Genomic DNA, 25,193 nt, shown 5'->3' with positions numbered 1-25,193 from the left:
GGAGGATACATATTTCTACGTTTAGATTTTGGTAACTGGGTGTTCTTTAAGGGAAAATAAATTTTGAGAAAAAAAAACCCTAGAAATATGTTTTTCATATAAAAAGTCGTAAGTTTTTGATTTTTTTTTTTTTAAAGCAAAATTTCAAAGTCAGACTTCGTCATGACACGAGATATGTCTTGAGAATCTTCACCCCAAATTTCAGCCAATTTGGTCTAACCCATCTAGAGATATCGTGGCACACGTAAATCAACTCGGTGCTTCGAGAAAAACGCTCAGAAAGTTTGACAGTCCGCTTTGCGCACAGCAAAATGTTAAGCTTGAAATCGTCTCTTACTCAGTTTAAGCTTGTAATATCTTCATGAAACTTATTGAAAAGTGATTGAAAATCATGTTTTTAGTGAATTCAATAAATTTTCTTTAATATGAAATTTTGTGATTTTCTACATGTATGTAACCCTTTAAAAAACATCAGTAAAATTTTCTGATCTTTTCGAAAAAAATCTCCCAAATTCAACCCTACGTTCAAAAAGGAATAAAATAAAAAAAATTCAACTTTTTTTCTTTAGCTAGACTTGCTCTGGTTGCCATACGCTTCAAAGTTCCTCCGATAGCATCACATGATCCTTTCCCATGAGATGTTGCAAAGAAGTGCAATTCTATTTTAAATGTTATACTTATTTTTAAATTGACAAAGACTTGCACATTTTTTGCGAATTTTTAGATTTGTACATGATTGCAAAACCTATGAAAGGTACACAAAAATATCATTCATTTATTACAGTTTCAAAATAATAAAAAAGTAAACGTTATTAGGAAAACATAATATTAAGAAATAATGCCAAGCCTAAAAAACTGTGATAATCACATTATTCTTTTATTTTCTAACTAATAATTCTTGCAATTCCAAACTGCCAATAATTAAATTTAATTTAATTTTTCAAACATGAACCCTGAACAGTTAATAGAAAATTAAGTTAAAACGTGAGCATCATTTGAAAATTAAAATGCATATTCATAAAAATTTCACTGGGTTTTTTGCATCTTTTAGAGCAATAATAGAACCTTTAAAGATTTCAATTGAAATTATATGAGAGTTTTGCTTTTTTTCCAAACGCGAATTAACTATTTGACTCCTTTAATTATTTTTGATTTGTGAAAGAAGATAAGTCATTTATTTTAATAAATTATATAAATTTTCATCAAAATTAGCATTCTGTTGTGAAGAATGAGAAAATAATCTTTCTTTAAACGTTAAAGCAAAAATTAGGATTCTTGTGAACTGACACCAATACGTTCAAATTTTAAGGAGGGAATGGAGTAATGAAAATAAGTAATTAATTAGCCTAAATTACACTGAAATTGCTGCTTTCAATTTATCGATCGCTCAGCAATTGAAAACTACGTAAAATTTTACCGAATTCGTAAATGTTAAAAACAACTCGTGCTGAATCATATTAAGGAAAAATTTAACTATATTTCTTCTTAAAAATCAATCAATATAAAAATGTAGAAAAAAAATTACAGTCCAAGTTTCACATAATCGAATCACGATCAAAAATGGTTTTTCGTATTTTTTACTTTAAACATCAAATTTGAGTTCTGCGAATCCATTTGAGTCAAATTTAAATGATTGACCGTCTATTATTTAAAAAAAATGCATTTTTCAACATTTCATCACCGCCATTTTGGTCGCAATCTTGGAATTAATAAGACAACGATTTTTTTTTTCTTGATTCGATTAACCGAAGTTTTGCTCATCCGAAGTGAAATGTTGCTAAGGCCTGCGGATAATCGAATCTGGACTGTATTGTTCAATTCATGTGTAAGAACAGAATAGATCGGTATCTTTCATGAAGGTTAATATACAGTTTTCCAGGTCAGTTTAGAACTTTTTTTTATTTATTTTTTAACTTGAAACTTTGTTTTTAAAATAAAGATAATTTTATAGCTTCTCGATAAATTAAACAAAGGTCTGAAAATACTCTAGAAAAATGTTCAGAAATTTTGTATCCCTGCTGACAATTCAAAAGGACTTCTTAAACTAAATAAGAAAGTAGTTTTACCAAATAGTGTCATAGTTCAAAACATTTAATTTTTGTCGTGTTTAACATTTTTAATAATATTCGAAATTAAAATAGGATATTTTTTCCTGAGAAGTCCTTAACAGTATCTACAACTTTGCCGAAGAAATCAAATCGATCAGATAATTCGTTCTCAATACATAGATTTTTTAATATTTCATAGCTTTTTATAGACAGCTTTCAAAATTGTAGTTTTTTGTTTCTTGAATGTAAGTCCTATCAAAAGTACATACAAAGTTCATCCAAACCAAAACATAAAAAAAAATCGTTACACCAAGTCTCAAGTTTTTAAATCCTAATAGTTTTTCAACATGTCTCAACCAGCTAAACCCGAGAAGAAAATTTCCATTTATCATAATTAAGAAGCACCAAAACTGCACAATGAGTTAGCGAGTAATCAGCCAAAGCTAGCAAAGGTTGGCACATAAGCCATCATTTTCCAGTTCATCCGCGTTGAGAAACCAAAACTGTAATTAAAATTTCTCATTTCGTTAAAAGTTTTCCCCCATAGCAAACGCAACCCGCTGCTCATTAACACTTGGAGCAGCAAACCAAGGACGGTGCAATTTTTGTGGTAGAAAGTCAAGCTGGGAAGTGGTAGGGGTGCCTTGCCACTAAAACAAACTGCCAACAATTATTATCATATACGAGCACTGTTGGAAAATACCTGCACAAGTTCAAAAGAGCACACAAACAAAAGTGGAAAAGACTTTGGTTCAAGAATAAACTGAGGAAATTTGAGGGAAAAAGTTTTATCCTTCCCGGGAGAGTGGGTAAATTACTCACAGATCTGAAAGCACTAAGCAAAAAGTTAGGACAGTAATCTGTTATACTCATAAAACAATTATTTTAGTAAGATTAAGGAGATTTGAACAAATTTTAAGAAAATTAAATACATTAACAAAAATATTCGATATTTTTCGAGAGTGCCTTTAAGCAAACATATTTCACAACCAACCAAACAGCTCAAAACAGTAGTTTTTCCGCCCAAATTGCTGCTCCATAGTCTGGAGCGAAATTTCACTCCTCATTTGCACCAAACAAACAACTGGAAACAGTCGTTAATCACACTCAACTGCTTGTTTTTTGTTTGTGTTTTTTTCCTGCCACCCTTACACTCGAGTAGAGATGCCAGCATCAACACTTAGTCGATTAGAAGGAGAAAGGAAAGATTAAATGCAGCATCAAGAGTCATGGCCAACTGAATCATTTAGAACATTGTGAGATGTTTGGTCGAGTTTTGCAAAGAGAGTGAGAAATGAAAGTATACTTTTCTTGACAAGCTTTCATTGGAGTTGCAAATTATGTTGCACAGGGTAATTTGACATTGCCACTGCACCTTTAATATCGTGACTGGATTTGAGGATAACCATCAGAAATGGTATTTATTACGTCTTATTTCGGAGATTACGTGAAGAAAAGAGTAGAAATACTGCTACATTAATATCTGTCATTTCTGTGCTTGATACAAAACAAAAGATGCTGAGATTTACTGATGCTGTAAAGTGCCAGTTATTAATGAAGCTAAATTATCTTGCCATTATGAACATATCAGGAGTGACTTTTTTCAAATTGTTTTGCCTTTCTCATTTTTCAACTTTTTTGGGAGATTTGCTATCGCCAAAAATCATTTTGCATCATTGTTTCTTCCATACCATTTTCGCAACTGTCTATACAAAATGGTACGTAAATATTCGCAAATCTGTGTCTTGGGCGAAGTGGTATTGATGAGGACTATTGGAAAAAATATGTGAACGAAAAAAAACTGCCGTTTTTTAAATAAACATTTTTTCACAAAAAAAATCAATTTCCCGGCATCCGTTTTTTCCATTCCGATTTTCTTCAGATTCGTCTGCGAAACATTAAAGATTGGACCTCTGATAACTGAAATACACGAAAAAACAGATCAGGCAAATTTCAGATTTCAATGTTTCACCCAAACAGCCCCAATTTTTTTACCCTCCAATGTCCGCTGTTTTTCGAAAATTCTTATTTTAACTGTGTTCAGGAGGTCATTTTGAGCAACTATTGTTTTTCGAAAAACTTGACTTTGCTTGTTTTAAATTTTTCTTGTTTGATTTTTGGTAGTTTTATTTGATTTTATTTTTTTTTTTCTTTTTTTGTTTACCTTTTGTCTAGCTATTTTTATCCTGTTTTTACAGCAATTTTTATAATTTTTTGAAAAAAAATGTAGAAAAATGTGTAGAGGCATAGTCTGGAACACTTCAAAAATTACTTCATACTTTTTTTAAATATAAAAATAGATAATGTTGATGGAAAACACAGCCAAAGTTGACCCCAAGAAAAATTACATTTTTAAAAACTTTGACAAAGTTTCATAAAACAAGTCAAACTTCCACCGCTTATACATTCTAAAATTTTAAGAGTTCTTCTTTCCAATGCTTTTTTTAAGATCAAACAATGGTTATATGGTTCGTTTTTTTTTCGTCTAGAGGCGGGGTTTGGGTTGTAGAAAGTTAATGCCAACATCTCAGCAACTAATGGTAAAATTGTAACAATTGGGAAATAGATTTTTAAAAATTACTAAAAATTAAAATGAGGCTTTTGGAAAATATTTTTTGTGAAATGAATCAGTTAAAAACTCGGCAATTTTTTCCGTCTTCATATTTTTTCTTAGAAGTCCTTATCAATACCTACAATTTTGCCAAAGACAACAACTGATCAGAAAATTCTTCCGAGAGATAAAGATTTTCTAATATTTATGTATCATTGTTTTATGGACAGCTACAAGATTGTATGGTGACTTGTATGAATGAACATAACTTTAAAATCAAAATATTTTTTCACAATTTTGATTAGAATTGCTTATTAATTGAAACATATTATTTACATCAATACATATACACAAAAAAAGTTTAATTTTGGAAGGTTGAAATTTTGGTTGGTTGAATATTAAGTCGTTTTTGAGTAATATAACTTTAAAAAAAAGTAAAAATGTGAACCTACTGAAAAATGTCAGAAACTGATTACATTTTTTTTGACGCGCAAAGTGAGGACTAAACCAATCATTCCCAAACTTTGGGGAGTTGTTTAGGACCCCAAAAGGAACTGAAAAATAACTGTGCTCGCTAAATTTGGACAACTTTATTTTTTTTACATGGAACCATATTACACCCTACTCAAGTAACATTTTTAAACCAACTAGCCACCACTTAGTTTTATTGAGGTTTTATGATAGCATCTTGATTGCTTTATAGTTTTATTTAGGCATTCACCGCAACCAATAAGCAAGAGCTAATTAGTAGGTTCTAACAAGGTGTTATGCCTCGTACATAAAACCTTGTGACAATAAAAGCTAAATGGCTTTTAATAAGGTTTTATGAAAGTTTTAAGAGAGTCTTGAAAACCCAATGGCAATGTCATGCCAAACGGTATTATCGCATGCTTTTTTAAAACCCAGGGTGTTTTAGCTGTCAAGTGCCATTAGGCATGCAAATAGCTTACTTAAAACCATAAGTTCCTGAAAAAGCATTTAATGCGGCCAATTAGCAGTGCATAAATATGGCGCTAAACGCTTGCTTTGATTGAATTTGATTAACCGCCATCTTGGTTTATCATCGCCATTTTTGACAACCATCTCCATAATTTCATTTGAAGACTTATTTTTGCCAAAATAAAACCTATTTGGCATAAGACGTTTGAAGACGTATTAACACTGGAACGCCCAACGCATGTCCAACTTACACGGACGCCCAAGCCTCCCAAAAAAGTTGGAACGGTAACTTCAACTCGCTGGTTCTCGGGCATTACTCAACCAATCGGGACGATTTTTGTTTCCAGTAATTTGTAAGAATGTCTAGATGATCCTAGAACTTTGCAGAACTTAATTTGATCAAATCTGTAATTTCTGCGACCGAAAACATCGTTCCACCTTTTTTCAAAACGACTGCCTCCACGGAATTTTTGGTAATTTTTTTTGTGTACGCGAAAAAAAAAGTTGGAACGATGTTTTTAATCGCAAAAATTACAGATTTGATCAAATTAAGTTCTGCAAAGTTCTAGAATCATCTAGACATCCTAACAAATCACTGGAAAGAAGAATCATCTTGATTGGTTGAGTTATGCCCGAGATCCGTTGAGTTGAAGTTACCGTTCCAACTTTTTTGGAGCCTTGGGCGTTGGAATGTTAAACAAAGGTTTTACCAAGGCTTTGAGGATGTTGTTAGGATTCAGTTGTAAAGCCTTGAACTCCTATGTAGGTTTTATAAATAGGCCGTAACAACCTTTTGCGGAGGTTTTTTTTGGGTTTTAAGTGATTTTTATCAAGGTTCTGGGGAGTTTGGTACGACTAAGGGGTTTTAATGTTTGTTTTGGCTGATAGGTTTTATAGCGATTGTGAAAGCTTTGATAAAGCCTAAAATGTTACTTCGGTAATGCAACAGGTTTGGTTACATATAACATGCTGGTAGGAGCTGAAACAGTGGTGTAAGTGATGAGAAATTACGTTTTCCTGGATCAATATGAATACAAATACATAACATTATTGGTGAGTCCTAACTATGATTTAAGGTGAAATAAGGAGCAATTAGAACACATTTTTCAAGGTTTTACAACAATTTTCTATGATATTTCCTATGAAAACAGACCATTTTTCAATAAATAGCAAATCGCGAGTTATAATTTTTAGTTTGAGCAATATCGCCTTTTTTGGGATACACTCATGTCAATGTCTTAAATTTTTTAGACAATTCTCTTCAATGTTCCGTTTTATACTTTGAAAATAGAACAAATATTTGCAAATAATTTAAATTAAGAATTTTCAAAAAAAGATCCCAAAACATTTTTTATTTTTAGACAGACAATTCAGCAACTGATTCAGGTATAAATGCCGTTAAATATTTAAATTTATTCAAATTCCAACTAACAATTGTACTAGCATAGTAAAATCACTTATATGTCGGAAGTGCCTTTGATAGGCTGCTATTGAACATCAGAGTATTCATGCCTTTTCCCATATCAGCAATATTTTAAAAAATAGACTCTCTTTAAAATCTACAAATTTAGAAAAAAAATTGGAAGGTTTGAAATTTCACAAGGATTATCGTCAACGGATGAGTAAACATTCTTTTTGCAATTCCGTCGTGAAACTATTTACTTTTCCTGTCATTCTTGAACGACGAAATAGCCTACTTTTCTGTACCAAAAATAACAGAATCGAATAGCAACACTTTTCAAAATAAATGCTGAAAAGTTCTACTTTTCAGCACTGAAATGGGTGCTGAAAAGTTGAACTTTTCAGCACTTGTTTCGAAAAGTAACACTTTTCAACATTTTTTTGATTTAAACGATTTATAGACAAAATACATGAAAATTCGACTTAAAATTTCACTCAATGGGTGTTTTTCGAAATTGCAAAAAATGTTGTATGGAACTCGTTGCAAAACTTGATTTTTTCAGCACTCGTCGTATTTATCCAACTCGGTGAACCTCGTTGGATAAATGTACGACTCGTGCTGAAAAAATCCTCTTTTTGCAACTTGTTGCATAAACTACTATTTCAGAATTATTATTTTTCCATTCATTTCTTTTTCATCACATATTCGTAGTCCCCTCCAAGCCAATTCAATTTCAAAAGGTGCTAATTTACACATGTTTCCTTCAGCACACGCGTGACAGGGCACAATAACAGTAAAATTAGTGCAATCATTCAGCCACAATAATTAGTATGTCCACAGCTGCCATCAGGAACAAAAAAAAATCATAAAAAATAATCGAGCATTGCTCGATCAAAATGACCGCAACATTTTTCCCCCCTCCATTCAGCTCCAATGTCTTTCGTCAGCTCATGATTATCACTCATCTGAAAGCAGCAGCATCAGCAGCAGTGAAGGAAGAAAAAAATGAGCAGCAACGAGCAAATTTCACCCACTTTCCTTCCCATGGGATGGCGTGGCAATCATGCCATCCATCAAAACATTTTCCCATCATATTTAGTCGTAATTTTCCACCTCCCTGGAGGCGTTTCTGTCCCCAACTGAGCAGCGTTGGTGACGTTTATCTTTTTTACTCTTCTTCCTTGCGATTTGAACAGTGGGTTTGTTTAAAGAAAGTCGAGTAAATGTTATCCTTTAATTATATTTTTTGTTCATAAAATTACCAGATTTTTTTTTTAAATTTTTACTGTTTTTTCCTTGTTCAACTTTTCCTCATTTCCTTTTTTTATCTTTTTTTCCTTCTAACGTTGGTGTGCACTTTTGCAAGATTGACTCAAGTCTGACATTGGCTGGCTGGCCGTGACTTTAGCACTCTCTTCCAACCGCCTCACACTTTCATTACTCACTCTGCGCGCTGTGCTTTCCTGAACGGCGAAGAGGCGTTAATCGCTCACGGGTAATTACACCCACGCACACGCACATGCTCACACACACACACGCGAACAGAGCGTCTGGCTCAGTCACTTTAATTACACAGGGTGGGCACTTTCTCACTCTCCCAGGAGTGTGCAGCAAAGGAAAATTCCTGGAGAAGTAAAAAAAAGTCCTCGAGGGAGCAGTCTGTAATTAAAGTTTTATTTTCTCTTACTGCGTAGCGCACTTCATTATTTTCTCTTTAATTTTCATTGTCTGTTTTTTCTTTCTTCTATTTTTTTCATGCAGGAGGTCCCGGTGTGTTCGTAGTGGTGTGGGCCATCGCCAAGGGTATCGCCATTTCCGGTCAGGAGAGGGCAACTTCGGTAAGGATGAATATTTGTTTTCTGAGATTTTTATGGATTATGAATGTTGAATTGACTAAAACCAGCATTCCATGAGAAACTAAAAACTAAAAACTAAAAACTAAAAACTAAAAACTAAAAACTAAAAACTAAAAACTAAAAACTAAAAACTAAAAACTAAAAACTAAAAACTAAAAACTAAAAACTAAAAACTAAAAACTAAAAACTAAAAACTAAAAACTAAAAACTAAAAACTAAAAACTAAAAACTAAAAACTAAAAACTAAAAACTAAAAACTAAAAACTAAAAACTAAAAACTAAAAACTAAAAACTAAAAACTAAAAACTAAAAACTAAAAACTAAAAACTAAAAACTAAAAACTAAAAACTAAAAACTAAAAACTAAAAACTAAAAACTAAAAACTAAAAACTAAAAACTAAAAACTAAAAACTAAAAACTAAAAACTAAAAACTAAAAACTAAAAACTAAAAACTAAAAAACTAAAAACTAAAAACTAAAAACTAAAAACTAAAAACTAAAAACTAAAAACTAAAAACTAAAAACTAAAAACTAAAACTAAAAACTAAAAACTAAAAACTAAAAACTAAAAACTAAAAACTAAAAACTGAAAACTAAAAACTAAAAAACTAAAAACTAAAAACTAAAAACTAAAAACTAAAAACTAAAAACTAAAAACTAAAAACTAAAAACTAAAAACTAAAAACTAAAAACTAAAAACTAAAAACTAAAAACTAAAAACTAAAAACTAAAAACTAAAAACTACAAACTAAAAACTAAAAACTAAAAACTAAAAACTAAAAACTAAAAACTAAAAACTAAAAACTAAAAACTAAAAACTAAAAACTAAAAACTAAAAACTAAAAACTAAAAACTAAAAACTAAAAACTAAAAACTAAAAACTAAAAACTAAAAACTAAAAACTAAAAACTAAAAACTAAAAACTAAAAACTAAAAACTAAAAACTAAAAACTAAAAACTAAAAACTAAAAACTAAAAACTAAAAATTAAAAATTAAAAACTAAAAACTAAAAACTAAAAACTAAAAATTAAAAACTAAAAACTAAAAACTAAAAACTAAAAACTAAAAACTAAAAACTAAAAACTAAAAACTAAAAACTAAAAACTAAAAACTAAAAACTAAAAACTAAAAACTAAAAACTAAAAACTAAAAACTAAAAACTAAAAACTAAAAACTAAAAACTAAAAACTAAAAACTAAAAACTAAAAACTAAAAACTAAAAACTAAAAACTAAAAACTAAAAACTAAAAACTAAAAACTAAAAACTAAAAACTAAAAACTAAAAACTAAAAACTAAAAACTAAAAACTAAAAACTAAAAACTAAAAACTAAAAACTAAAAACTAAAAACTAAAAACTAAAAACTAAAAACTAAAAACTAAAAACTAAAAACTAAAAACTAAAAACTAAAAACTAAAAACTAAAAACTTAAAACTTAAAACTTAAAAATAAATACATTTTACATTTTACATTTTACATTTTACATTTTACATTTTACATTTTACATTTTACATTTTACATTTTACATTTTACATTTAACATTTTACATTTTACATTTTACATTTTACATTTTACATTTTACATTTTACATTTTACATTTTACATTTTACATTGTACATTTTACATTTTACATTTTACATTTTACATTTTACATTTTACATTTTACATTTTACATTTTACATTTTACATTTTACATTTTACATTTTACATTTTACATTTTACATTTTACATTTTACATTTTACATTTTACATTTTACATTTTACATTTTACATTTTACATTTTACATTTTACATTTTACATTTTACATTTTACATTTTACATTTTACATTTTACATTTTACATTTTACATTTTACATTTTACATTTTACATTTTACATTTTACATTTTACATTTTACATTTTACATTTTACATTTTACATTTTACATTTTACATTTTACATTTTACATTTTACATTTTACATTTTACATTTTACATTTTACATTTTACATTTTACATTTTACATTTTACATTTTACATTTTACATTTTACATTTTACATTTTACATTTTACATTTTACATTTTACATTTTACATTTTACATTTTACATTTTACATTTTACATTTTACATTTTACATTTTACATTTTACATTTTACATTTTACATTTTACATTTTACATTTTACATTTTACATTTTACATTTTACATTTTACATTTTACATTTTACATTTTACATTTTACATTTTACATTTTACATTTTACATTTTACATTTTACATTTTACATTTTACATTTTACATTTTACATTTTACATTTTACATTTTACATTTTACATTTTACATTTTACATTTTCGTTTTCGCCTGAAAAAAAAAACAATACTATGAATAGAAAACAAATCACCGTCTAGGTATCTCGCCAATATTTTCTGAAAATTACGCACTTCTCTTCTATTTATTGTCTTTTTTGAAATGATTCACGCGAATCCTGCCTTCACGGAACACGTTCCCTCCGGCAAAATTGCCTCTACATTGGAACTCCCGAAAGTGACCCACTTTCAGAATTGACATGCCAACATGACACAGTTTCCCAGCCGTCATACGACGGCACCGTAGTCACAGTCACCGTCTACACAGATAAATGAAATTTCCCCATTTGGACCTCCCGCCACTGATTGTCCACTTCCGGGAAGAAATGGGCTCAGCGCAAACGGTGAAATATTGTGCACTGCCTAAGATTTCCGGTGAAATTTGATACGCGGGATGGGCCGCTGGGGATGTGGAACCCGATTCGAAGAAGATAAGATGAGCTGGAACATGTTTTGTTAAATTGATAACAAATTTTGTTTTGATTGGGATCGTGTTCAAATTTTGTTATGATAACATAATTTGTAGGAAATGTTTGGAAATGACATCAAAACAATTTGTTTTTTTTTACAAATTTTGTTATCACTGCGATAATCATCGTTTAATCGGCACTGCCACCAGAACAACTGTCCTTCTTGTTGACCGTACTGTCAACCATTTGTCCTCGACTGAAGCCTGGAGTGTACATGACTACACTGTTAGAATGATCTAGCCAAACATGGTTCCCGAGGGCCATTTGGAATGTTATTCATCTAATACGTGATAGCGCACAAACAGACACACACACACCCACATCATCTGTAATGGTTATCAGAGTGAAAATGTGTTTTGTGTTGAGTGAGTGTGTGCCTTCTCTAAGAATATCTTGTTTTCCTCTCTTCCTCCCTCACCCCCATTGCTAAAACAGCTTGAAATTGACTGCTCCTGGATGCGGGAGTCGGTCGTGGACTGGATCTTCCAGGGACCGGTCTGTGCCGTACTCATCATCAATCTGGTCTTTCTCGTACGAATTATGTGGGTAAGTTTCGTGGGTGGCAGAACCATATGCATGAGTGAGTGTTTGAAATTATCTGTATTTTATGGTTATTTGCTTTTTATGTTGATTTTACAGCAATTTCAGGAATAATTTATTTCGAGTGAGGCCGTACGTTTTCACTGAATGAGCTGTTTTCGGGAAATATATCGTTAACCACAGTTTAAACAGATAGTTATTTATGTACTTGTGTTGCTTTTTGACAAGTAGGCTACAAATCAAAAGAAATCAGTAGATCTCGGGCAAACGGTAATAACAAAAGTCATGCCATTTCAATAAAAAAAATGTTATGGATTCTTCTTGAAAAATACATTTTTGCATAAGGGGTTAATAACAGTTTATGTTATCATAACAAAATTTGTTATTGGTCTGATATTGGCTGAAAGTCAAAACAACTTTGGAATAACATTTTGTGTTATGGAATAATATCTCCAACTGTTATTGGGATGATCGGAATAGTTGTTAAATTAACAAAAAAAATTTAATATTAGTTTTTGTCTGTAATTACAATAACAATCCAATAACAAAAAAATCATGACGGCGAATAACAGAACTTGTTATAAATAACAAAAAATGTTATTGGCCAAGTATTTTCAAATAACAAAAAATGTTATTCCCACGTTATTTCCATCTGCTCGGGATCCCACAAACAGCAGTTCCATATGAAAATTTAAAAAAATAAGATTGCTCAGACTTGGCTTGAAATTTGAGTTGTTTGATCATTAGGGTGATCCTAGTAACGTTAGGGTGACCCAAAATGTATTCAAATTTAAACCAATAATTTCATTTTTCTTCCTCCAATTTCAAAAAAAAAACCTCGCAGGTCCTAATCACGAAGCTCCGCTCGGCCAACACGGTCGAAACGCGCCAGTATCGCAAGGCATCGAAGGCACTGCTGGTGCTGATTCCGCTGCTCGGCATCACGTACCTGGTCGTGCTGGCCGCCCCGGCCGAGGGCGTCGTCAGTGACATTTTCGCCGTCGCCCGGGCACTGCTGCTGAGCACGCAGGTAGGACAAATTCTCTGTGAAATTGAAATTTAGAATTGATGTTCTAAAAATCTATCATTTTATTATTAATCATTTCAAAAGATGTTTCATTATTCGTGTTCATGTTTCAACTTATGGAATCAAAACAAATTAATAATTATTTTGTCCCTGAAGAAAAAAGCGATTATTTAAGAAACCGGAAGAAGGTTTGCGCTTTCTCCCTTGTGATGTCCCCTCGAGGGCACAACGAAGGAAGAATGGGTAAATTGGCCGGCAATCACGAAGGTGTTTACACGGCTTTGGATCCGTCGAGCTATGTGAACGCCCCACGTTGACATTAGCATTGGATAGGCATGTAATTTTGCGGTAAAAGTAAGACACTGGAAGAAAAACCACTTTTTAGGGTAAAACCATGTGAATTCAAAAAAAAAGATTTATTTTTTTGTTAAGTTTGAGAAATCATTAAGATTTTTGACTTGATTTAACTTTCACAAAAAATGCAAGTCTCAAGCATGTCATCGCTGTCGGTGTCACCGCTTGTAATTAGCATAATTTATAAAACCAACATTTACATAATGGGAGTAGTGCAGCCAACAGGACCAAAACCTAAAGGTCACACGATGCTATCCTGAGGCCTTATTTCCCTTTTCAGTACTGTGTAAAGCTTGTAATGGTTAAGGACACGTCAAGAAAGTTAAAAAGTTCTGACGCAAGGGTTTCCAAATTTGGTTGAAAATCGTGAAATAAACAAAAATCAGATTTAATTCTACAACTTTGAATACTTTTGCATTTGCAGAGTACGTCAAAATTAACATTTCTTTTGCAAAATCAATATTTTTTAATAAGATTAAATTAGGCAGTAGAAAATATTTTTTTAAGTTTATGTCACTCGACTCTGACCAAATTCGAGGAAGAGGGCCAAAAAAATAAAAAATAAAGTTTAAAAATTGAATTTACGAGCCATGATTTCTTCATTTGAATGAAAAAAGTGTTTTAAAATGCACCTGCACACCTGCAATCAAAAGTTTCAAAAATTTCTAAGTATTGACGAAAATTTATTTTTTTCGAGAAAAAAAGTTTTTGCGGTGCTGTTCATTGGAATTTCATAAAAAATTCAAAATATTTTTAATCCAGCCCAAACATGCTAAATATTATTATCAATGAGTAGGGCTAATGATTTTTCACGGCAAAATAATCGAAATTACGCGGCATGTTAGTTTTTGCAACCATGGATTTCACGGTAATTTCACGGCATTCTTAAATCTGCTCAAAATAAACATTAAAAAGCATAAATATGTACAGGAATGTCTAAAAATGTAAGCAGTAGTTCAAGATACAAATAAAACCCCTTACATATATTATTTTTTTTTTCGTAAAAACATTATTGTTTTATTTTTTTTAAGGCGGAATTTTTGTCACCTAAATAATGATTCAGCTATTTTACTTTTACTGAGATTTTAGAAATTGATTTTGCTGAAATATCTCTAAAACGAAGCAAATCCTAAAAGCAGAATCAGCAAAATAAACGTTATAAAAATTTTGTTTGTTTTCATAAATTTCAGCAAAAGATATTTTTTGCATCTAAACAAAGTTAAGGCAAATTTCATTTGTAGCATTTTTTTTTAAATTGGTTGATAATTCCAGAAAATTATGATACCATTCAAAATGCTAAGTAAATTTTATTACAACCAATATTGTTTTTTAAACCAATTGAACAAAAAATCTTCATTTATAATCAAAATATAAAAAAATATTTTTGTCATTTATTAACTTGTTCATCCATATTTTTAATCAATTTTACAAGGATTTAAACAAATTTTCATTTCTTTTAACCCTCTACTGCCCAAATTTTTTTTTCGAAAATTTTTATTTTTCCCGTGTTCAGGAGGTCATTTCAGCAACTTTTGTTCTACGAAAAACTTTACTTCTCTTGTTTTATGTTTTTCTTGTTTCATTTTTAGTATTTTAATTTGGATTTATCTTGTTTAGTTTATGTTTGTTTTTGGTAGTATTTGGCCTACTCTACCACCTCCTATCATTACATTTTGCCCTGGGAGGGAGAAGCGAAGAGGTCTTCTTATTCTTATTCATTTTCTTGTTGTTGTTTTTGTTTTTTGTGCAAGATAATTTCTCTTCCCATTTAAATTTCCAGTCAGTCGTCATCTGCCCTTCTTGACAAAACAAATTTTCTTGCAGCTCATTTCAAAATAGTGATCAAGATCGTGCATGACTCATGTGATGCAACTTTCTCCGCGAATTTTTTTTTTATTCATAACTTATTTTTATTCGGTCCTCTTCGGTGCCGAGACGAGGGTAGGACCGCAAATCATGAATGTGACATAAAAAATAATGAAAATATTTTTTTCAACTAATGACAGCAAGGGTCATTTCACACCATACTTGCAGGACATGAAACCACAGAGTAACACAGAGCGAGCAGTCCGAAGAAATGTCGTTTTATTTTTTGGCTCAATAAGGTTTGCTGGTAGCAGGCGTGCGATGTACCACAAAGTGGAACCAAAAATCGAATGGCAGTAGTGACTCTGCCTTACTCTGTGATGAAACCGATCACTTTTAATTAATCTGGGTGGGTTTGCTGCTTTTCAACTGGGTGCTGAACTCGTTGAAGATCCTCCACAGCTCAGCCGAACTGTAGAGTACCTCCTTGCCTTGTTCCTTCGTGACTCCACAGGCGTGAGGGGCCAGTATTTTGTTTGCTGCTTCCTGCTTGTCGAAGGCGATCCTTCTGTTTTTTTCCGGAACCGCACCAGACAGCGGAGGAAACTATGCCGCCGTGAGCGCCGGTACTGCCGGACTTAGTTTTCTGTCATTTTCCTTTCTGGTTGCAATAAAATGCAAAACCCGAGCATTGGAGGAAGTAAAGTGAATTCGCTGTGACATGATCATTCTTCCGAGATGCCGGCTTTGCAGAGCGATTGTTTGAAAAACGGTGGCTTATCTTAAATTGGGTACTAAAGCCCTATGTCAATTTTTATGAACAACGGTAAAAAACACGATTAAAAACCATTTCTGATCACTTTTTTTTCATTTTAATGCAAAAAAAATATTGACAAGACAACATTTTTTCGATGGATCAACTATGGTCTAGAGACCCTAAATAGGGAGACTGGTCTAAGCTTGCTAAATCGATCTGGCAACGTATGTTTTGAGCTTGGCAACACTGATAAGTTTTGCTGGGCGTAAAGGCAAATGCTCGTTTGGATACGTCAAACTCGCGTCTGTTTGGGTACGTCAAATTCACTTCGTCCAGTCTCCCTATTTAGGATCTCTACTATGGTCCCCTTGGAACGAGTTGTCAAGTAGGAGCTTTTCTGTCAAGAAGGACCGCGGGGTTAATTTTTCAAAATTGATTTAAAAATCCATTTCAAACTCTTTGTGGTCGTACAAAGGGTCATTGTACTCAAAAAAATAAGCTTTATCGCTGTAAACAATAATATCAGCAATCTAAGCTTCATTTTAGGACCCAATTGAACGATCTTAATTTTTAGGCAAATTTTACGTACGATGATTTTTTTTTCCATAAAAAAAGAAAACGTTCCGCTTCCTTTCTATTCATGTCAACCTCCAGCTCGCCGTTTTTTCCCGCTTTGTTCCTATTTCCATCCAGAGATTTTTTTTCACTTCCTCCACAGCTCTGGTTGTATTGAACGATTTATATATTTAAATACATTGGCTAACTACTACTAACTTAATAAGTCTTAGTTTAAACACATGTATGTAAGACATTGATGTATAACATTGATTGATTCATGGTCACATTGGAAATATATCTCATGAATATATATTTTAAACTAAATCTTATCAAAAATAAGCAAAAATTGAAAAATAAATAAAGTTAATTATTTTATTTTAGCCGAAATTGTCTCAGTCCGAAAAAACATTTGCAAATTTAAAAACTTTTTTAAATATATTTTGCTAACAAATACAATACTGCTCTAACCAAATAAGAACAGTAACAAAAATTTAAGGCGGCTCTCACTGACAGTTCGCAAGTGGCTGACACTGACAACTAGGTGTATTCTTCTCCGCCCGACTCAGATTTTGCCTATCTAATTTTTTCATGTTTTTACAGTAACTTTTTCAATTTTTTGCATGTTTTTCACATTTTCTGCTATAAAATGGAACCATTATCACTTAAATTGTAAATAAATGCGTAGAGGCATAGTCTGGGGCACTAGAAAAATTACTGCATACTTCTTTTTACTTAAAATATAGGAAATGTTAGTAAAAAACACAGCCAAAGTTGACCCCTAAAAAAATTACATTTTTAAAAACATTGGCAAAGTCACATAAAACAAGTCAAACTTCCAACCCTAAAATTTTCCAAAATTTTAAAAGTTCTTCTTTCCAATGCTTTTTGAAGATCAAAAATTGATTGAAAATTTGATTTTTGGCGATTTTTTAAATCGAAGCCCGTCTAGAGGCGGGGTTGGGTTGTAGAGGGTTAATGTAGTTTTTAATAACGTTCTTTTACATTCTATAAGAATTTTTCGGAGTCAAGAAATTTATCTGGAAATTTGAAATTAATTATCATTTTCTAATAATTATTTAAAATTTCGCGGCATTTCACGGTATATACTAAATTTCACGGCCAGGTAAAAAATTCACGGATTACGTGGCTTCCGCGAAATCGCGAAAAATCACCTACCCTATCAATTAGGAAAAATGCGTTTTAGATTGTTTTCAGTTGATAAAACTTCTATTTTCCTGAAAATTTTGAAGTCTTTTGAAAAAATATATTTTTTTTGCCCCTTGATTTTTCGGACCAATTTTGAAGGGGAGGGGACGACATTAAAGTTCATAAAAAATCTTCGATTCACATTTATTGAAAATCAAGTTCGTTTCCAAGGATACTAGATGACACCAGAAAAAAAGCAGCTTCTTAATTTTTAAAGACATAAAATATAAAGAAAAAATTATTTTCTTAAATTTATTTATATTTTGAATTGTAATAATGCATTATGCATTTTTTGTTACTTTTTGCTTCAAATGGTTGAAATCTGGATTTTTTTATTTTATTATTGGACCTCTGATTACTGAGCTACCTGTAAAATGGAAAACAAAATCATAAACATTTGTTTAAAATTTCAGGAACTGATTTTAAAATCAAGACTAACATTGGAAAAAAACTCATTAAGTAAAATACTCAACTGTAAAATACTCAAAAGTAAATTCCATTTTTTACCTGTGGTACAGCTTTAGCAGATACAGGTAAAATCTTCAAAATATCTTAGGCAACTTCATAAGAATATTTCGATGAAAATATTTTCAAACTTGGATAGTGGTTGCAAAACGGCTCCTTTGGTCATGGGGAATTCCCATACAAAGTTTAAGGCAAATAAAAAAAACAAATAATAATCGAAAAATCGATTTTGGAGAGTTGCTCAGTTGCCTTTTTTTATAAATCTGAATTTGGCTTCAATTGTTCACCACGTTCCTAGAGCGATTTTCACCACACGATTGTGCTCGCACGATTTCCATCGAAACTCGATGCCATTTGTGTACACGAGCCCAATTCATAAGCCCACACGGGAAAAGCTCGCTCCTGGCAAATGTTTATCACAACACAGAACGCCGCGAAAATCGAACGAACAAGTCAATTTTCCAGGTCATTTTTCGGTTGGGCGAATTTTGCTCACAAACTGATTTTAATCGTTTGTGCGCTGAAGAATGAGGGCATTTTTGATAAAATTGAAAACAGCTCAATTTTGGTAAAACAAATTTCGTTTTATTGACATCTACCTTCGTTCCTCGCAAAACTGGTTCCTCAGCCGGATTTTGTCCTCCTCCCCGGGCGGGAAGTCATTCTCGATGTTGAACGTCCTCCGGATTTGGTCGGCCGTTTTGCCCTTGATCATGTTGGCCACCGTTTTGCAGCAGACCGCAATCAGCTGCTTCATGTCCAGATAGTTGGCCGCCAGCATCACGTCGAACAGTGTCCGCTGGTCCACCTTGAGGAAGTCCTCGTCCCAGGAGCAGATGTCGTCGGTTCGTTTGGCGGCGTCCGCATCGTCCCGGGGTGGTTCCGGATCGTCCACGTGGTGCTCGGCCCAGACGAGGATTTTTTGCAGGATCGTCGAGTGGACGTTCGACAGCGGGATGGCCTCCCCTTCCTGGGGATTGATTCCGATGTCCTCCAGCATGGTCCGGATGGTGCCGCTGCACTTGGCCACCTGGGTTTTCACGGTGAACTTGACGCCGTCCGAGGTTTCCAGCTTGATGGTGGACATTTTGCGATGGGATTGTAGCTTTAGCAGTGGTGACTAGATTGGAAGTTGTGATGGTGAAGAATCTTGAGTGGCTTTTAAATATCTTGTTTTGGTAAAAGTTTTGCATTTTAGGTACGAGTATTTCATATCTTCTACCCTTTTACGTTAATAATGATTGTTACAATATTCCAATAAGAAACTCTTTGTAAAGATTCAAAATGTAGACATAAGAAAAAATAGACACATAAGAAAGTCATGATGTTTGAGATAAATCTGTACAAAGCCAACAAAATATCTCTTGAAACAAATGATTAACCCAGACTAATCAAAGAACCTCACTTCCTTTTCGGTAATTACAGCAATAAAACATTCAATCCTCCCGGCTTAATCAAAACGTTGAACACAATGAACAGAGAAGAATAAAAAAGCGGGCATAAATTAAAGTTTCTTCTTTTCTTTTCTCCACCCACAGGGCTTCTCGGTATCGCTGTTCTACTGCTTCCTGAACTCGGAGGTCCGGCTGGCCCTGCGGCACCGTTTGGAGCGCTGGCGGGACGAGCGAAACATCCGGCTGGGTCAGATCCGCCAGCGAAGCCGCCGGTAAGTAAGTGGCACAGATTACCTCCTCAGGGTGGGCCTCCCTCTGCTGGTGGTGGGAAAGAAAAGCGGGTTTAGCTTGAGGGAGACTGCACAACAGCAACAACACTAAACTCAGGAATTTTCCCATTTCCGAGCGATATTTCCTTATTTATGGACGGAGGAGGAATTCCCTGGGTTGGTCAGTCTGTACTTTACACTTTTATAAGAAATCAACCAAAAATTCAACAAATTCACCTAAAAACAAAACTTTCCTGAATAAAACTTGAGTAATTCTCAAGAGATATTCAATCAATTTGTAACATAACTTCGTAAGACTTAATCCAATCCTAAGCCGTTTTCAATCAGAGTGTAGGTAGAAGATTCCACGTGATGAAGTGGCCAGTCCAAGGGGCTTGGTGCCCACTCAGCTGACCAGCGTTAAAATTTATCGCCCGCCCATTAAGAATGAGTAATTGAAGTGTGTGGAATCGGACGGGCTTTATTAAATTTTTCATTGCACGCTGGAACGCCCCCTTGGGAAAGAGAGTAATAAGTTATGATGTGTAAAATTTAAATTTGAGAGATTCAACAACAAATCACGGCATTTTTTTTCTTCATTATCGTCAGTTGGGGTTTCATTGGGGATAAAGGTTTTGATTGGGCATAAGTGATTTTTACGGTTTTGACAATTTATTTGAATCTAATCAATGAAGATGAATTCTGTTTGAAGGAATTTTGCTGAATGAATTACGTTCCAAGAACAAATCCTGTAAACTTCTCTAGAACTTCTTAAAAATTTTCGAGACTTTAAATTTTGAAATTTTATTTGGGTTCAACTTTGATTTTTTTTTTGTATTTTATATGTCAAGAGAAGCCATATTGCATCATTAGTGTGTCCATAAAAGTCTCCATTGAATGTTGCCTGCTTGCTTGTTTAACTTCGATCGAATTGTTGTCTTCGGAAAATTTGTAGGCTATGATCAAAAATGTTCACAAAATAATGGTTGCACAAAAAATTCTCGATTCTTTGTTTTACTTCTTATCACTAAAAAACTCTCGTAATGCATAATTCTAAATATTAGAAATTTTATGATATTTTTTTTCAAAATCAGATAAAGCAAAATATCGTACATAATTAAAAAGTCATTTTTGAATGGAAAATTATTTATCAAATTTCAGTATAACATTTGTGAAAAATTGGTAATTCTCAAAGTCAACCAATCAAACCTCAACTGACGATATCTCGGAAACTATTGGTTCAATTTTCAATTATTAAATATGAAACTATTGTAAAATTTGGGTCGAAAATTTCATCATAGCTGATTTTTTTCCGTTTTAATTTTTAACATTGAAATTCTAACCAAAAATTCGCTCATTTTTTATCCAGGGGTGCTTTTGCTTTAAAGAACATTTAAAAATAGCAAAAGATTCAACATTTTTCGAAAATTGAACTTATTTTTTTTACTTAGGCCGTTGCAAATGTTTTTAAAACTTTATGTAAAATGTGTGTTTTGCTAGGAGCAAGATAGCACAATACTTTCTTCGGGATAGTTTTAGAGAATTTTCTAAATTTTAACGCTATTGTGTTGGTTTAAAAAGTTTAGTGGAAAATAAAAATGATAAAAATCGAAACGTAAAAAAAATCCATACTAATTCCCATACAAAATTTAAATGCAATGCGCAAAGTGTGGACGCAATCAATCAAAAAACATGTTCTGAAAAATCGACCATCTCGAGCCATCCTACTGTACAATGTACAACATTTACTTTGATTTTTGTTCAAATATAGCGCTTACAGTCTTACTGTTTGAAAATTGAAAAAAGACAGCAAATCGGAAAAAATACATGAAACACTTTTTTTTCGTAAATTCATTCATATCTCACGATTATTACAGTCGACTCTCTGGCTGTCGATCTTCTCGATATCAATATTGCTCCATGTACCGATGAATTCTTCAGTCCCTTCAAACTGCATACTTTGATTCTCTTCATTCCTCGATATTTTCTCTTGCTTAAAGGATCTCTTCCTCGACGGTCCCTTGGATATTTTTTGCTTTAGAAAACTCTTCCGGTTGTCAATATTTTCACTTTCTCATGGCTTGCAAAGACATTTTTCGTTGAGAAACGAAGCTTTGAAGGGTGTTTGACATTTGTTTGTTTTTGTTTGCTGGACGTTGCCATGATTCTCCCCATAGCTGGTTATCAAGAAAAATAAATTTCAATCGAGTCTTCATTTGCATCGTTCTGTAAACTGATGCTTCTCTTCCTCGACGGTCCCTTGGATATTGACAACCAGAGAGTCGACTGTATTCGAAAACGTGTACTGGGATGGCCACTCAAGGACTTTGCACTATTATTTGGGGAAAAAATCAGTAGGCTTAGTGATTTTTCACGCTAAAAAAATGCATTTATCATGGGGACACCTATCCAAAAACACAAAATTTCACGGGAATGTCACGGCGCGTGAAAAAAGCTACAATATCATATAAAACCTTTTGTTGAACAACCTACCATCTGAAATTTGTATATTAAATTATATATTAAGCATAAAAACTTAAGCATAAATAACGAACCCAAGCGTGCTAAAAGTGACAATAAATGCAGGAAAATGCATTTGTATTCAGTTGATTGCACTTCTATTTTCACTCAACGTTTCAATTATTTACATCCTGAGAAATAATTAAACAATATACTCAACTATCGGATTTGAAAAACAAGTTTTATGGTAAAATGACGAAAACGCATTTTTTTTACCACCAGCTGGGACTACCTTACTAGGGTGCTCGGAAAAAATAGCCCCATGCTCCACAAGCGAAAATCGTTTTTTTTTTTATTTTAAGCATCTGTATCAATTTTGAGCGAAATTTGTTGAGATTAACCTTTTGATACCCGAGCCTAAAGCTAGCAAAAAAATCCTTGCAAAAATGATTTTTTTAAAACGTTAATAACTATTAAGATAAGATCGAGTTTTAGAGCTTTGATATATTCTACACAGATGTAGAGCATTAAATTTCTAATGAGAATCTCACTTTTGTGAATATTTGGATGGAAGTAGCAGACCCAGTGTCTTAGAACAACTCAAGGAACAATATTTAGCTTGTGAAGCGAGGTTTTGAAAAAAGTTCCATATTCTACTACCTTACACGTGAAACAAAAAACAAAATCATCAACAAATAATACCGTAATCTGGGGTGAATCGGGACTACAGTCTGAATAGGGACAGCAGTTTTTAGAGCACTTAAAGCTTTTAAATTTGGAAATGGATGTACACATTTTGTTGGCCTGAGTCTGTTCTAACCGAAACCAACCAGAAAAATCAAAATATTGTGCTCCAACATGGTTAAAACTGCTGTCCCAATTCGACCCATGTATCCCGATTGACCCCAGTTTACGGTAGGTATAAATATTTTGGCTTGGGAACTTGCATGCCAAATTTGAGCCAAATCGGAGCATTTTTGATTTAGATCCTACTGGTTTGGCTTCTAATCGCGGATAAACATTGAACTTTAAATCTTTTTTTAAATTTACGGCTTTATTCTGCATATAACAAATATACTAACTTTCAACATTTACATTAACCTTGTTTCCCTAACTTGATTTAAATTGAAATGGAAACATTTATGATAAGACAAACCAAGTTTAAAAAAAATCAATTTTAAATTCCTCTCGTTCCAACATTTCCCACCGTCATAAATTCGACTAATTCTCCGTACTCCAAGTCCCACGGGAAGTGATTATGGCTTTCCAGCTTCGATTAACGGGACGCTAACTTCACCCGGGACGACGAAGACGGGACGTGCCAGGAAGTCTGTCCTGTGTGAGCGTCCGTAATAAGAAACAATTCTCTCTTGTGTTCCACGATCGGGGCATAAATCCTTTCGTGTCTGGACTTGTTTTGCAGTCCTTTTAACGCGTTTTTGTGACGGAGAGTTGGGGCTAGGGTTGGGAAATATCGCTAAATAACAATCCCAGGATGACCGTTTTTTATCGTTTCACTGCTCGTTCGCTGTTCGCTGGGACGTGTTTTCCGATAATGACTCTGCTTTTGTGGCATTTGCATCGAGTTGCTTGTGTCGCGTTGGGAGCAATTATTCTAGCTAGAAATGACACGTCTGAGAGAAAAACAATTGTCGTTTGTTAGAAGTTTAGAGGGTTTTTGCTTAAAATAATTGATTTATCTTTTTGTTTCGATATTTTTTCAGGTGTTTAAGTTTTGAAAATCCTGATGGTTTTGTTACCTGTACGACCACTGTCGAATGTACAGTTTAAAACAAGAACTCACAATCACACAAAAACAAAAAGAAAGAGAGGGATGTTGTTCAGAGCATGTGGTAAGTCTGGATTGTCCTGAAATTGGTATTCAGGTCAAGTTTTGTTTTGCTGATAGTTGCTGTTCCCCTTCTACACTATACACTCTTGGCTACCATAATCAATCACTAATCAAAATTATTTTACACTAATTAAGCTGCACTAATGTACATACACACTAAACTACACTGACCTTTCGTAGCACCTCTAGCTTAGACGTACCGCATGCTCTATAGCCCAGCAAGATCCTTCTCTTCTCCTGCTGTAATATGATCCGAAATCTAGGTTAAATATTATAACTGGTCTAGAGTAATTCCAGCCCAAAACGAATTTATTAGGTACTTTTTTACATCAACTACAAAAACGTCGAGTTGTTGAACTTCAGGTTCAACGATAATTATAAATCCAAAGTAAACAGTCTAAACCATGAGTATAATAAACAAAAATTGGGGTGTTCATTTGCCTTATATTATGAAAAAAAATTCTTACCCGGAAACAAAAAAAACTGACCCCTTCCGACGACCCTGAGAAACAGGTCAACGTGGGTGCAACAATGAACACGGCCTTTATTTGCATTCCCAGCTGCACACAAAGCCTTAGTGCAGTGCCATTTTCCCTCGCAAGCTTTCCCCACACACGCAAAAGCTCCAAGAGTGTTTTTCTTTTTATGCGTCATACGGAATTATGCTTATTTTTTCGTCCTCTTTTGCACAACAATACATGTAGCAAGAGTGCAAGATGTGCCTGCCCCCCTGCTGGTTGCACTTCATTTTTCACTGGCACTAATATAGCATGCACATTTGCATAAACATGATGAAGTTGCCTGCCGGCTGACGACTTGCAGGGGGAAGAGCTTTAACAGGACTAGGCCAAAAGTATATTCTTGGGAATGGTTTGTTTTTCTTATATTTTCCGGTT

At 33.0% G+C, this 25,193-nt stretch overlaps 2 protein-coding genes across 10 annotated transcripts in view; one reads left to right on the top strand and one right to left on the bottom strand.

Annotated features, from left to right (window-relative positions):
• The window catches only part of LOC120422320 (diuretic hormone receptor-like), a 185,981-nt gene that overhangs the window by 119,278 nt on the left and 41,510 nt on the right, over positions 1-25,193 (top strand). For 7 of the 9 annotated variants that reach the window (XM_039585710.2, XM_052709810.1, XM_039585711.2 and 4 more), the window contains 4 exons: positions 8,702-8,778; positions 12,045-12,155; positions 12,994-13,179; positions 19,861-19,988. In XM_039585710.2, coding sequence (XP_039441644.1) covers positions 8,702-8,778; positions 12,045-12,155; positions 12,994-13,179; positions 19,861-19,988 — 502 coding nt within the window. Of the gene's footprint in view, positions 1-8,701; positions 8,779-12,044; positions 12,156-12,993; positions 13,180-19,860; positions 19,989-24,169; positions 24,299-25,193 lie in introns of all 9 variants that reach the window. The other 2 variants (XR_008212426.1, XR_008212427.1) reach the window with 1 other exon arrangement.
• LOC120422322 (S-phase kinase-associated protein 1-like) lies at positions 18,685-19,461 on the bottom strand. Its single transcript, XM_039585714.2, has 2 exons — positions 18,922-19,461; positions 18,685-18,842 (listed from the first exon to the last, which is right to left on the bottom strand). The coding sequence occupies exons 1-2, from the start codon at positions 19,407-19,409 to the stop codon at positions 18,815-18,817; spliced, it is 516 nt and encodes a 171-aa protein (XP_039441648.1). The 5' UTR covers positions 19,410-19,461; the 3' UTR covers positions 18,685-18,814.

This window comes from Culex pipiens, chromosome 3 (assembly GCF_016801865.2).
Source record: "Culex pipiens pallens isolate TS chromosome 3, TS_CPP_V2, whole genome shotgun sequence".
Taxonomy (NCBI): Eukaryota; Metazoa; Arthropoda; class Insecta; order Diptera; family Culicidae; genus Culex; species Culex pipiens.
The sequence above is the reverse complement of the archived record's forward strand: the minus strand, read 5'-3'. Positions and strand labels throughout refer to the sequence as shown.

Coding starts and splice junctions, on each gene's coding strand:
- LOC120422322 (XM_039585714.2), bottom strand. CDS start 19,409: ATGTCCACCATCAAGCTGGAAACCTCGGACGGCGTCAAGTTCACCGTG. Junction 18,843..18,921: donor CAGTTTTGCGAGGAACGAAG/GTAGATGTCAAT, acceptor CTCATTCTTCAG/CGCACAAACGATTAAAATCA.